The sequence below is a fragment of the Cryptotermes secundus genome, unplaced genomic scaffold (genome assembly GCF_002891405.2).
Source record: "Cryptotermes secundus unplaced genomic scaffold, Csec_1.0 scaffold24, whole genome shotgun sequence".
NCBI lineage: Eukaryota > Metazoa > Arthropoda > Insecta > Blattodea > Kalotermitidae > Cryptotermes > Cryptotermes secundus.
Window position 1 is genome coordinate 135,032 of NW_019718270.1, and position 15,907 is coordinate 150,938.

At 38.8% G+C, this 15,907-nt stretch overlaps 1 protein-coding gene across 2 annotated transcripts in view; it reads right to left on the minus strand.

Moving 5' to 3' along the window:
- Positions 1–15,907, minus strand: part of LOC111866099 (sister chromatid cohesion protein PDS5 homolog B) — a 92,141-nt gene that overhangs the window by 19,535 nt on the left and 56,699 nt on the right. Inside the window, exons 19-23 of one of the 2 annotated variants that reach the window (XM_023854728.2) lie at positions 14,072–14,297; positions 8,110–8,378; positions 7,803–7,970; positions 6,348–6,494; positions 1,725–1,757 (exon numbers count right to left, since the gene is read on the minus strand). In XM_023854728.2, the coding sequence (XP_023710496.1) occupies positions 1,725–1,757; positions 6,348–6,494; positions 7,803–7,970; positions 8,110–8,378; positions 14,072–14,297 (843 nt within the window). The remainder of the gene's footprint in view (positions 1–1,724; positions 1,758–6,347; positions 6,495–7,802; positions 7,971–8,109; positions 8,379–14,071; positions 14,298–15,907) is intronic. The other variant, XM_023854814.2, reaches the window with a different exon arrangement.

Genomic DNA, 15,907 nt, shown 5'->3' on the forward strand with positions numbered 1-15,907 from the left:
GTATCGAACCTTTGGTCGGCAGAAATACATTTATTGATTTGGAGGTACAACCCCCTAATCCCCTTCAAAGTAGTCTCCTTGGTAATGCACACACTTCTCCCAGCACTTCCGCCATTGTTGGAAACACTTCTGGAATGTGTCTTTTGGAATGGTGATCAGCCGGGCCGTCACATTCCGCATGATGTCTTCTCTCGACTCAAATCGGGTTCCTTTCAGCAGCATTTTCAGCTTGGGAAATAGCCAAAAGTCACACGGAGCCATGTTGGGGGAGTAGGGAGCCTGACAAACCACACGGATGTTGTGTTTGGCGACGAAAGTCTGAATCAGATGCACAGTTTTGGTACAAATTTCACGGACACTCTCCTCATGCCCAAACCCTTGGTCAAAATTGAATGTACCGGTCCAATGCTTATCCCTATCTCGTTCGCAAGTTCTCGGACTGTCCTCCATGACCAAAGTCCGCACTTGCTCAATGACATTCTCATTTCAGCTTGTTGAGGGTCAGACTGAATGCGGTTCGCTGTCCACTGATGTGCAGCCATCTTTGAAGCGGTTGTACCATTCCTTTATCCGTGAGTTGCTCATGGCATCGTCCCCGAAAGCCTGTTGAATCTTGCGAATGGTTCCCACTTGGGTTTCGCCAAGCTTTTGGCAAAATTTGATGCAATATTGCTGCTCATGTTGTTCCGTCATTTTACACCTTACTGGAATTCGACGAGTGCTCACTACACATCCTCACTCATAGGCCGACTGCCAGTGACTGACGCTTTCTGCGGGGGAAAAAATTCATGACTGCGCATGAATGTCCCCTCCACATCTTCACCGAAGGGAGCCTCCTGCACTTCATTGGTTTATGCGGGGAAAAAAGAAGACTCGATATTTCTGAACACACCACGTATTTCAGTCAAAGGGGCAAGACTTGAAATTACTTCCTGCATGAGCAGTAGCAAAAACTGAAAACACCATGACCAAGTTAAGGGGAGGATATTATGTAGAAGGAAAAGAAAAAGAACCATTCATTCCCCCTCCCAACAAAGAATATAAGGGGGGGCATTATGCAAACAAAGATGTTACATGGGCAGTATGGATATTGGAAAATCAATAGAAAAATTATATTATAAATTTCTTATAGTGCCTTGATGGACTGCAATGGTGATAATGAACTAAAGTGACAATATGATTCTCTGTAGATTCTAAAGGGTTCTGACAATGGTGGATGACATACAGAATTACTGGGGTTTTGGACTTTTTCCATTGTCCAGAATTTTAGGTAATAGATGACACGACGTTTCAGAAACTGGATCTGTTTCCGTCTTCAGGTGAGAAAGGAAGACACCTACTCAGTTGGGGCCCTCCAGTGATTGAGATTAGCTCTTTCTAAGGGGCCCAACTGAGTAGGCGTCTTCCTGTCTCACCTGAAGACAGAAACAGATCCAGTTTCTGAAACGTCGTGTCATCTATTACCCAGAATTCCAGGTGATGGAAAAAGTCCAAAACCCCAGTAATTCTGTATGATTCTCTGTATCCGTTATACCTGGAATGTGGACAGTTACATGCAACTGCATGCATACAGTATAGGTAAATGAATGATGGAATGAAATATAAAAGCTTACACACGAAGATTATCTGGTAGTCGCAAATCAGATTTTTCATAATATTTACGAATTAAAAATTTTCAACTGTGCCACTAAAAGGTTAATACAGAACCCTTATACACAACTGACCTCTGCATCAATACACTCCAACATGCCTTCCTCCTGCAGCATGTAAATGTAAATGATAGTAATTAGTGTTATCAAAATATATCAGAAAATGCCACTATTTTAAACTACAGTAAACAGGTCTATATAAAATGCACTCTTTATAAGCTAACTTATCCTTTACACCAAGTCTCACTTAAATTCAGTGACTGGTGTCAATGCTGTCTAGAACATTAACATATTCATTGCCCTGTCCTTGAGCAGAGACATAACTTCCTAGGCCAGAAATATCTCTTGAATTAGTGTGATATTCACCCTATTGAAAATACTGTAATACATCTGAAACTGACAAAACATATTAAATTTCCTGTATACCTTTACCTCATTACAAGTATTATCATCAGTGAAAACTTCAAACTTGCACTTTTCCACAGCACAGCACTTCATATAATCACACCTGGCATGATTACAAACAAAAGACTGCATGGAAACACATTTTAAAACCGGTAAAAGAAGTATATAGGATCTCTAAGCAATTCCATAATAATACGTGTAGTTGGTTCAAGCACTGTGCTACAGCCACACAACCTATTCTGCACATCTGCTGTTGCATGAGAAATCAAGAGGCTAGGAAGCAACTGAAGAGGATGACCTGTAATTATCTTTAGTGAAATCTGACCATTAACTACAGTGGTCACAAATGCAGAACTCAATATTGCTGATTTTTCTGCCAATTTAATCCCCTTCTATACTACTGCAATCACTTCCTTCAACCATGTCTACTCACAACTCAATCACTCATCCATCAGATCACACACCCACCTATTCAGCAAACCATCTACTGAGAGATCAAACATCAATTTTATTATTTCTTTATTATTACTATAAACAATTCCTGTCACCTAAAAACTATTTAACAATATTCAAAATACATCTTGTTCATGTGTTTTTCTTAATGTATGAGAGGGAGAGAGAGACAGAATGTGTGTGTTGGAACAACTAGGCAAGTGATTTAAACTCAGTGCCACAGGTTTCTATGCATATTTCAATGACATTACGACATGCCATTCCTTTGCAATGTCCAGCCTTGTTCTTTCAAAGTAAATAATCATGAACACAATTTATTCATACTGCAATGATATAAACGGTATTGAAAAAGGAAAATGAATGATTGTACTGTACTGCACAAGACAATCAGTTCAAGTAACATCAAGGATATTCTGATATTCTTTGTAGCAGTTCTCAGACATTTTCATCGATCTTATGGGGAAATTATGTTTGATTTCTGAAATTTCACCCTCTGCATCTGTCTTTTTTGGAACAAAACTGCCACATTAATCACTTGTACTCTGAAATGTAACAGAAGTATAAATTACAAGAGAAAATGCAGTACATGTCCCAAGCAGAAAACATGTATAATAAAATGGACTGAGGAGGAGCTACAACCATTACTTTATATAATCTGGACTGTATAACAAAAAATGTCATAAATAACAAACAATGTAATGGTGTAAGTAAGTAAAAAAAAAACAAGCGGCCTCTGTAGTCTAGAGGTAACATTCCCACCTCATGACTCGTGGTACGCGGGTTCAAACCTGGCAGAGGTCGTGGAATTTTTAAGGGCGGAAAAATTCAGGGAACAAGTCCTCCAGGAGGGACTTTAAGCCGTGGGTCCTGTGTCGTAGCTTTACGGCACGTAAAAGAACCTCATATCTCCAAAGGAGGTCACTGAGCCAAATTCAAGGACGTTTACCGCCCAACAGCAGTCTCTAACGCCTCTGATATATGGGGGAAGCATTATAGATACCGCTAAGCCAGTAGAGGGCGAACTCGCTGGCTCGGTCGGGACTGACAGTACGCACCAGTATCGGTAGGGTATAGAGACTGGTAGAATATCATAGAGGGAAGCGCAATGGACCAATACTGGTCTCAGTGCATGGGGAAACCCACCCTCTCCAATAACTAACTAAGTAAAAAAGTAAAGCCATCCCTGTAACAGGCCGTGAAGGCCCATAGAGTTGTGAGACGTTGAGGGTCCCACATATCTGGACAATTGGCTCAAAGATGGCGGTAAGGTTGTCAGCCTTACACGCCAGCCATGCTTTATTCCCCAGGAAAATTATTTAACCTTTAAGAGATGGGCTATTTAAATTGTGGTAGTTGTAGCAGGCAGAACTTTATTTAAATGCCTGCTGCTCTAGAAGATTAAATTAAATACTAAAAATGCTGTAACTTATAAATTTTTGTGGTAAACGAATGAAATAGAAAGAATATAGAATCAACTATTGTAATTGACAGATTTTAAAATCTGTAAAAATGCTTACGCTGATTCAATTTTTTTTTTTAATTTTGAGCGTTTGCCTACAATTCTGCTTATATCTCATGCACAATATGTTTCAGCAGTATAAATGTTGGATCCTGGTTTATCAGTTAGAGAGAGGGGAAGTTTATATTTGTTTCTGCTGAATCATGTTCTCAGATTATAGACATTGCCAGTTTGTTGTAGCATACTTAGTATATTCTTAAGCACAATAGACCACTGTAGGTGGCATTGCAAGGGCCAAGAAGGCCTACCCCTCATACATTCATTCATTAGCGCATTCTTGCGATGTTCGATCAAAGGCTTCTGTAGTGCACATTGTACACTCTGCACTGAGTCATCTCTACATACTTTCAATGGCCTCAATTTGTTTGGAAGAAGATGAAATTGAAAGGCAGTTGTGCGATACAGATTCAGACTGCGGTACAGATGATTTTGACAGTGGTCATGATGAAAGCGCCGAAAGTGAAGTTGACGAAGAACCATTATCTTTGTCAACAACCTGGGGTCCACAACACCAGCATGACAGGAGGGGTGTGAATAATTTTTCCACTGGAACAGTGGGGATAAATCTCAACGAAGCTCCAGACGTAAATAAGGATTCCGCCCCACTCTGCGTTTTCATGCTTTACTTTACTGGAATTATCCAGCTGCTGGTGGAAGAGACTAACAGATATTATCACCAGGACCTAGACAGACTTGAAAACGGACCTTCTCCGTGCCTTGATGTAACCGATTCTAAAGGACTACTGGTCAACTGCTGAGCAATTTTGCACGCCTTTCTACAGCAACACAATGAAACGTGACCGTTTTCTTCGCATTCTTCATTTCATTCATTCTGCATATAACAATACAGAAATTGACAGGAATGCCGACAGTTATGACCGACTATGCAAAATTAGGACTATCTTCGATACTCTAAATGACGCATTTCAAAAATATTATAATCCTTCTGAACTTTTATCTGTTGATGAAATAATTGTCAAATTCAAAGGGAGGGTGGTTTTCAGACAGTATATTCCTAAGAAATACAAACGTTTCGGAATCAAAATCTACAAACTCTGTGATGTTCCTGGGTACATTTATGACATGAAGGTTTACTTAGGGAAAGACAGGACACGTGCCGACCAAGATGTGACAGCGACACATGTTACGGTTAGGGACCTCCGCAGAAGGGTTGAGGGGGTAGGCCACAAACTGTACATGGACAATTTCTTTTCATCACAGGACTTTCACAAAAGACAACTTCAATTGAAGAAAGGTGACATTTGGGTTAGGGTGAGAGGGGACATGACAGCACTAGTTTGGAAGGATAAACGTGACGTTCATATGATGACAAACATGCACTCTCCTCCAGCAGAAGGCAATTTCTGTGATGAGCATGGAAATGCCATCAAACAAGCAATTGTTGCAAATTACAACAAGCACATGGGATATGTCGACAAGGCAGACAGAATGACAAACAGCTATTCCATCAGTCGTCGAAACTGGAAATGGACAAGCAAATTGTTCTTCCATCTCCTCGATCTGACGATTCTGATGTTTCATCGTGTTGTCATGCTGTGGTGTGAAACTGTCACATCAAGACTTTCGTCTTGCACTTGTGCGAAATATGCTGGAACATGCTGCAAAGGGTCCACCTCACCCACAACGGCCCATAGGTCGACCTCCTGCTCTGTCATCTACAATATATCGATTACAGGAAGCCAATCGACATCACTGGCCAACTTCCTCAACCTAGAGACTGAACTGTCGTGGGTGTCCTTCACGTGGAAAGAGGAGAAATATCCAAACAAAGTGCATAAAATGCGATGTTGGACTCTGCTGCATTTTCGGGTGTTTCCAGGAGTACCACACAAATAGATTCAGTTAGATGTTGCAGGAGTGAAGCCTGGTTACTTATCAAGCTGATGCCGAAAAAGAATGTAAGTAAAACAAAGATTTCTTTCTTAGAATTAGTTTTTTAAAACACTGTGCAAGCGCGTGGACTACGCGTCCCATATGGCGCACTTCGGCCACGATGACTACACTTTAAGTGTCCCATACAGCGTACTTCGTCTCTTAAAGGTTAATTAATTACTGTTACTCATTTATGTTAAGAGGCTGAGTAAACCCAAGGGCCATAGTGCGGCTGGAAGGATTAGGTCAAATGAAAAAAATCCAATGACCTCATTGGGACATGAACCCACAACCTTCCGGCTTGTAGCGTAGCCCCTCAACCAACTATGCTACCGCGTACCCCAGTGTAATGGTGTTCCACTGGTAAAGTGATATCAAATGTCCCAGTCAAACTGTGGAGTCTAATAGGAATAGTGAAATATGCTAACCTTAACATCAGTTTCATTGATGCCAACACCTTGCTGTTGCTTTAAAGCACGACCTCTCACTTTTCCACGTGTGACCAACTTCATACCACCTGTGCCAGTGTCTACCATAGATATAGGTATGCCTGGCTTCATCTTAGGAGCATGCACCTATAAAATACAATACAAATCAAGATGAGAAATATTGCTGTACCTGCACTATGATTCAAACCTTACTGTCATACTGTATATTAAATGTAATTGGAAAATAGAGGACAGACTTGTACTTATGTAATTCAAACATCCATTACAATGTATATGTTTGGTAATTTTATGAATTCTTCTAATACTGAGGTTGCATTGTATAGTAAAACTTTCTGCTTGTTTTGTGAAACATGACACAATCATGTTAGCCTAATGGAATTAAAACGAGTGGTAATACAAGAAATACACATACTATATCTAATACAGTTGTGGGTGGTTCTGGCAATGTTAGAAAGTACCTAATGGTATTAGATAAAGATAACAGTGTATGGACTATGCTCACTAAAAATGGAAATGAAATCTATGAGGGAAAATGGATGGCAATAAAGGTGAAGAAGGCTACTTATACGGACACACAGAAGACAGACAGGTAGGTTATTTCAAGTTTAATTCATTCACACTTCTTTTAGTTCAGAGTCTGCTTTAACACATGGGGTACTCAGTCACTACAGTGAGTGGGAAACAAGAAGTTTGACTATGATTTAATTCTCGTCAGAGGCAGGAACTTCGTTCCCCATCACATCCTAACCAGCTCTGGGGGCCACTGAGCCTCCTACTCAGTGAGTACTGTAACTCATTCCTTGGTGATAAAAGCAGGCAGCTCACCTCCAATTAGTGCCAGAGTTAAGACTGTGTAGAGTATAACTCCACTCTCCCATATATCTTCATTGCATTGCTTAAATACACAAGGGAAGAAGTTCAGCTGTACTTTACAAATACAAACACAATTTTCTCAACATTTTGAATAAAATTAGCATTGGTATTTTGAATTTCAGGAAATTTTAATGTTCTTCTGAGTGTTCAATAGTAATGACTGCACATTAATGTTTGGCTGGTTGGGGGGGGGCAAGGGGTGGCCTGCAGTCAAATATATGGAATTCAGTACTGATCCCATTAAAATTACTGCTATGATAAATGTAAAATAGCTTGAGCAAATAATAATACAAAATGATATACTGTATTATGTAATATTAACATGTGTATCCATTTCATTTCCCTACTGAATTTCCATTTCTTACACACAACATAAATCAAAAAGATTACAAATTTAATGATATATGATTTGTATTACCAAAGCATTAACAATAATGCCAATGAGGTATGTAATATTACAAAGAACACATTTGGAAAATTACTTCAAACTGGAACTCAACACCCCATTCTCCTGTTTTTTAAATATCCATTAAGAATGAAGACATTAACAAACAGTCTTACTTGCATATCAGGTGGCAGGTAAGATTTTGCATTAACCCAAAGGGCATCCTCATGACGACGAAAGTACATGGTTGGAACCCTTGTTTCTGCAGGAAACTCTTTCATTTCATAGTTCGTCGTCTTAGAAAGGACTAGGCCCATGGCTAAGTCACACACAGCCCAAAGTTTCTGTGAAACAAAATGCACAGAAGAACAAAACTATGGCAGAAGTGAAAACATATTCCAGCAAAACTTTTCATGAAAACTGAATATTAATAAACTTCAAACACTAAAAGAATATATGCAGAAGATAATTATTTTTACTCACATAATTCATGCTATCATCCTCCCCTTTGAGAGCATCTTTATGATTCTTCATACGTTCAATAAGATTTTTGTAAAAACCAAAGCAGTAGAATTCATTTTTTGTCATCAGAGGTTCAAGTATGAACCAGAGACACTGTCGCACCCTGGTAAGTTGCTCCATATCTTCATTTGAAGTGAAATCTGGGTCATGGGCCAGAACTGGTACTGCAAAAACTAGCATATAATCAGGAAGAATGTGCGCCAGCTGGCCCATCCCCCTTTCAGTTGGACCTATGATACAAACATGACAGCAAATGTTAATAATCCAAATTAATGATGAGAACACATACCCTATTTCCAAAGTTAACTTGTGTATGAATGGGAGGGAACTGGGAAGAAACAAAAGATGCTGCAACAGTGCACTAACCACTGAACATGTATCTATAGTCCCACCCCTCCTCAAATGCAAGCATGCACACACAAAATGTCTGATGTGAATACATAGCTCAGTGATGACAAAGATGTATTCTGGTAGTTCTATGCTATTAAATTGTTTTTTAAAAAAGGGTACACTGCAACTACAACAAAAAAAGAAAAAAAGAAAGGAAATAAAATACTTTGTCTATTAGTCTATAAAAGTTTTACCTGAAAGATTCATTCTAGTATATAACCCACCCCAAAGAAAAAAATTATACATACCTTGACATAAAGCAGCAGTCTATAGTTTCCTACAGTAACTACATATGGCCAATACACTTTTATCTCCCTAACTAACATTAAAGTTAAACCTATATGGTTTGATAATACTGGTCCTCTGCTATAAAACCAGCTCTTAGAAAAGACAACAGTCCTTATGGGCCGCTTGTCCTCAACAATCTCTACCCCCTCCAAAGAAAACATAAAAGACTAAAATATTTTCCTCTCTTGTTTTATTATAATAATTTATTCTTTATGTATCTGCAGGTCTTGTCATTTCTTGTTTATATCTTGACAAAGAAAGCATAATTCCTGGAGGCAGCAAGAATTTCTTTTCTAAATACTGAAGACTAACTTGTTAAATGTAACAGCCTGGCAGTGATGACAGTACAATGTGCTACAAAAGATCTGAAAGAGAGATGAGTTACTTTACTTCTTCATTTCACTATACATATTTTGGGCTTTATTTCAAAGTGTATAGTTCGTTTGTTTATACAGTTCTTGCATACTGTCTGTTCATGCATGCGCACGTGCATGTGACTGCGGACCTTATATCATGTAGGAATGGCATAGTCCTTGGTTCGGTCCTCAGCTGCTCTGATCATCTCCACCATTAAATCTTCATTATGCACTTCCTGATGCTCCACCACGGCTTCTACTTCTTCTGGAATGGCCTACATCTTCTCCAGGCAAGTCTCCATTACTTCTCAGTTGGCCTCTGCCCTTTCTGGATATGCCTCCATTTTTCCTATCAGGCCTCTATGTTCTCTCAAAAGGCATCCATCTTGGTCTCTGGCCTCCCTAAGAAGGCTACCTGACAATCCATGTCCACCATGATTATCTGTCACTTGTGTTCAAAACGGATGGTACACAATTCAATAATTCCAACAGTTCACTCAATTGAATCCTTTTGATCTGCTCATTCCAAACATCCCACCTCTGATACCAGTTTTTGCATGACAGAGTGTGACTGCAGATGGGTTTTGGATTGACTGTCTTGATTTATTGCACACTTTGATACAGCACGTGACTACACTTTAAGGTTCACTATTACGCACACACTAGTGTCCACAATCACATCTTCACTGTTGCTGCTTGGTACTAGCTTCCAACAGTGGATGTTCCCCTTCCCATGGGTTCCTGAACTGTCCCTAGTCTCAGCTACCAGGTTTTAAAAGCAACAGTTCATGATAACTGAACCCCAGCAGTTCTCTGATTGACTACAACTCAAGTCAAAGTCAAAGTTACATTATGACCAACAATCAGCTGGCCAGTCTGTCTTGGTGTCAACCTGCATCTGGGGCCCCCAAGACCAGATTTTTGTTAATGTCAGACAGTTGCTAACTGGTCCTGGTTATAACACCTCAGCACGGACTGCACAGAAAATGTGTCTTACATTATTGCTGTTCTCTCATTGCCATGGAAACATGCCTGTTTGCGCAGTTGTTACTTAACAATGACTGCTGTATAGTTACTTGTTTCACTGTTGTTGCCTAGCAATGGGTCTACATACCAAAAATATAAAAAGGTGAAATCCCTATGCTTAATTACTTAAGCACTATGCCATGAACACATACAAAGGAGTGGAGGTATAGCTCCACCATTCTTAACTGTAACCTATCATTAACTACTGGCATCATTCTTAAATATTACCGGCACAATATAAATTTCAATTTCAATAATATGAGTACTTAGGACTAAATACCATTTTTGTACTATAGGTGAATTATACTCAGTTTTGCCATAACTATTCTTAGAATTTGTAGCAAGTCATGTTTAGATAAAGGCTATTGCAACTCGAGACAATCCCATGATATCTGGCATGGTACTGTATCAGTTACTGCTCCGACCAGACAAACTAAAACAAACTTTCAGAACATTCTCAATCTGTAGAATGGTGTGAAAGTTTCAAGAAAGACCTAGATGTGGAAGACTCTATAAGTATTACGTCAATTGAGAGTACTGAAGGCTGATCATTGCTAAAAACAGTATTTTGAGTACTGCTTGCATTACTTGCGTTGCTGAGTATCGCTGGTTAGAGGTGAACAGTACAGTCACGTACCAGAGTAGTTGTGAAAACAGTCTCCTACATCCAGAAGTGTATATCAGTGTTATAACTAAATATCAGCCTAAATGGACTGATTTGTGTAACACTGGGTAGTGTTGTTAACAATAAATTAAGTTCATCGTTTCACTAGTAGAGTGTGGACCAGTGACTTCTTTGGTGAACCCTCTCATTGAAGCAAGGCCCTTTAAGCCGAGTAGAATCCTCATGCTCACATACTGAACATTATTTCTCTTTCCATTCACATATCGCTCCCGATATTTTTGACATGGTTCTAAAATCACATGGTGCTCAACTATGAATAACGAGGGAGTGGGAGGAAGAGGACAAAGGAGGAGGAGGTTAGAAAGTGGTTGTCTAAGTGGCTACGCAAATTAAATGGTTAGAAAGTGGCATCCTCAACGTGGGGCAGTGTCAAGAGCGGCTACTAGAGAAAGCAGTTAAATAACCTTGGAACTAGATGGAGATGAGTGATCAGCTTCATGCTTTGGTTGTTTTACTTCAAGGGAAAGAGCCCTTGATACCCACACTGGATTGGAGGTTGGATGGGCCCTAGAGCCGGTCTGGACACTGTGGAGCAGAGAAAAATCTCTTGCTCCTGTCAGGGATCAAACCCTAGCTGTCCAGCCTGTCTCTATTGAATGCTCTAGAAGTAAACACGGAGAAAACGAAGTATACACTGACGTCTCATCATCAGAATGCAGAATAAAATCATAACATAAAGATAGCTAATAAATGCTTTGAAAATGTGGCAAGGTTCAAATATTTGGATATGTGAGTAACACTCAAAACTGCATTCATGAAGAAATTAAGAGCAGATTAAATTTGTAGCATGTCTGCTACCAACCAATTCAGAATCATTTCTAAAAGCGTAAAATGTTAAATATATGAAATTATAATTCAATTTGTTGTTTCATTTGGGTGTGAAACTTAAAGTCTCTCGCATTAAGGAAAGAACATAAGACTGAGGGTGTTTGGAACAGCATGACAAAGAGAATATCTGGATGTAAGAGGGATAAAATAACAAGAGGCTAAGGACTACTATATAATGAAGTGCTTCATAATTTGTACTCCTCAATAAATATTGTTAGAATGACCAAATAAAGGATGATATGGGAAGGGCATGTAGCATGTATGGGAGAGAAGTACATACCAAGTTTTGTTGAGGAAACCTGAAGCAAGGAGACAATTATATGACCTAAATGTTGATCGATGGATAATATTAAAATGAATCTCAAGGAAATAAGAGTTGAGTGTGTGATCTGCATTCATGTCACTCAGGATAAGAACCACTGGTGGGCTCTTGTGAACAAGGTAATGAGCCGTTGGGTTCTACTGAATGCTAGGAATTTCTTCACTGGCTCAGTAACTTACACTGGCATCTCAAGAATGACTAATCTCTATGGAGTGAGTCAATTACACTCCAACATAAATTTTTAATTCAAATTAAACTCTATTTTTACAAGAGCCCGAAGGGTAAGCCCATGCATTATTCTTACAATACTATAACAATAGTTCTATTATGCTACTACCAATCCAGCATAATTCATACAGTCTACAAACAGATGCAACTGCAAATGCTGATGCCTAAGTACAGACAAAAATTATTTTCCTGCAAAAGTGCACTTGTTCATATCCCTGTAGAACATGGTTGTACTCTTACAGCCAAGTAATTATGTACATGTACATAATCTAACACTTTACTGTATTAACCTTTTGCAGTCCTCTGTTGGACTGAGTCTGCCACTGAAAATTCTAAGTTCAAGTCCTATGGAGAACTCATCCTGCAGCATACTGTTTGTAATTTATACATGATCTGCAGTCAGCCTGGGTGAGGCAAACAGTGTCAGTATATCATTCAAGTCTTCCTCCGTGGTGTTACCCACCCATTCCTTGTAATACTTTTGTGTACTCAGACCCTGTAAAGTATCTGGTAATTTTTCCTCAGTAGTTACACCCCCATGGCATCTACCGGTGGGTGTGCGCTGGACAGCAAATAGATCTGTGAACTATCGCATTATGATTCGGATTCTTTCACAGAAATTAGTCAGGATGCAGATATTGATAAAATGAAGCATACTGACCCTGACACCAAAATAAATATGTCTGATTTGAGCGACAGTAGTGGTAACTTTGATGACGGTCAGGCAGGTGCAAATATAATGACAATGATGGTAGGGGTGGTGGTGGTGGTGGTGGTGGTGGTGGTGGTGGTGGTGGTGGTGATGATGATGATGATGATATATGAAGGTTGGGCTCACTGAGACAAAATGAACATAAATTTGTAAGACACCATTCAGTGCCTCGGTTGCAAACTACCTCAAAAAGGACAAATGACTGTTTCTCTACAAACATAATTTTCCTGCCATATTTAGTATACTTGTAACTTTAATCAAAGAAACAGCTGCTGAAACCTATAAGTATGTAAGTGAAAAAATAAATTAATCCATGCCTTCGAGAAAACATTTGATTTGGATCTGGTGGAAAGACATCTAAACCAAAGAGCTGATGGTATTCATGGTGTTATATTGAGCATGGGAAAATGTGTGAAATGTTCCATCAAGGACCTTTTCTCTGAACAGTGACTAGATTTTTCAGTTCTACAAGGACATATTTTCTAGGATGATAGTTTTACACTTATACTGGGCTCTTCAGTTCTCTCCCCTTCCTAGGGCCAGAACTCCTGAGACGCAAATACAGTTCCTAACTAGAAAAGTAATGTTTGTAATTGATTATGCTGAACCATTTTTTTTTTAATTTTATAGCCCAACACAATATTCATCTGCAGATGAATCAGCTGTGAATTTCAAGGGTCATGAGATTTTCAAAATGCACAATCCACAAAAGCCTATAAAGTGAGGACTTTTCATACATGCACTTGCAGATTCCACAAATGGGTATGTTCATAGCCTGATCCTCTGTTATGGGTCAGAAACCACAAAAAGTTTGTTCTGTAAAAATATTTCACACAGTCACTATTCAAACAGTAGGAACTCTGATCCTTCCAGACCACATTTTCAACATACTTAGCAATGTTTCTTCTGTTTTATGTTAAGTTACAAATAAATACAAACTAGTTAATAGTAGTAGTTGCAATTAAATAATTCAGGGGTATTTAAGCAGACAGCAGAAAACGGTGGTGGTATTCAAATTGGACCACAAAGGGTTAACCATATTGGCCTGGAATTAAAATTTATGATGTAAATGTATTGTTAATCCATACCTCCTGTAGACCAGACAGGTAGAGTTTTGATGTATTCTCTTCGCTTATTTATATCAGATATCATATGCTGACGAATCTGAGCCTTAATTCTCTTGTCTTCCTCTTGACCTGCAAGGGCATAGTATCCCATAAAGTCAAGTGGTAGACATCTGTTGTTTGGAATTCCTTTACTCAGACCTTTGTGTAACTTGGCTGCAAAGATTTCCCGTACCTGCGGAATTTCATCCTGCCAACATGTGCATTCAGTTACTATCACAATAATGTACACTGAAAATAAACTGGCAAAAACAGAGAAGAAAAGCACATATCTGATCAAATTACATGATTTAAAAGAATGAGAATTATACTGCACTATGGTAGCTGATCATTAAAGTCGGTTAAGAATAAGTTTTTCATTATATTAAATTTATATGCAAGAACTTACTGAGGTCAATATAAATCATCAAAGAACATTTATTACACTGCATAAAATATAAAACACAAGAATAACATGAACTTAAAAATTTAAATGCTGCCCTTACATTATGTGAGACCTGTAACTAAGTCACAATTTTATTAGCCATCAATTCACTGGAACAGCAAATGAACACTTAGAAAAACTTAATGCAATGAAACCTGCTTAGAATGGAATTTATATGGCATCTGAAAATGTTTATACTTCAGGCAGTTTTCCATCTAACACAGGTGTTTGCTTCTGGTTGAAGAATGTACTGAATACTATACATCAAATGTATTTATTATCCAAAATATCTACCAGAAATTTATGCTACCTGTGTATACAACCCTGTTACTGACCAGTTCACATTTTCAGTTTTCTTTCTTCTTCACTTTTCCCAGTATTTCACAAATATTATGTGTATGGACTTAATTCCTTCCCATTTATAACATGAATGTTATAAAAGGCATACAAGTAAAATTATAATTTAATTCCATCAAGTGCAATGACGTTTTTAATAATAAAATAGGCCTTTACATATTTAAAGCAAATGGTGTACATCATCAGAGGGCAACCAGCACTTCAAAGGAAATGCTTCACATGTATTACGTGCATGTGTTGTCTTGTAAGGGTTAAAACACTGGTATTTAAAATATGTTTTGTTAAAAGTGATGGAATTTTTTGATTAATTACAATCTTGCTGTGAACCCCAGTGAAGGCTGTGTTCCTTCATAGTAAGTTTGTCTGCAACTATAATAAATTGCTGAGTTCTATATTTGCTATTATCTTCATATATAGAAAATGTATACTTTATATATTTAGTGCAAATATAACAGATATTTTCGATATTACATTTGTTATTAGGTTAGCCACTAATTATTAATGATTTGCCATGTGTGCGTGCATGTGTGGGGTTGTGATGTTGTGTGTGACGTGTCGGTAAACATATGTCTCGTGGTAATTTGGATTCTATGAGTGCTTGTGTGCATGTGGGTGGTTCTATGAGGGTGTGTTCACGTACTGGCCCGCTGTGTCAAATATAATATTATTACAACTGTTTTCCTTAGATCTTGCCTACCAGTTTTTTTTATTGCTAGTGGGGTGAGACTAAGTCCCTTGTACTGTGGCCACTTCTGGCCTATTGTACCCGCCTCAGATGACATGCGAGGGTGATTGTGGAGCAATTGGTGGAATGAAGACTGGCAGGGGAAACCAATGTACTCAGAGAAAACCTACTCCAGTGCCATTTTGTCCACCACAAATCCCACTTGGCCAGATCTGGGATCAAACCCGGGCCGCCGCAGTGGGAAGACAGCAACTAACCGCTTGAGCTATGGCGCGGCCCTTGCCTAAAAGTTAGTGTATTACTGTGTCTGTATAGGTAAGTGTAGAAATTCCCA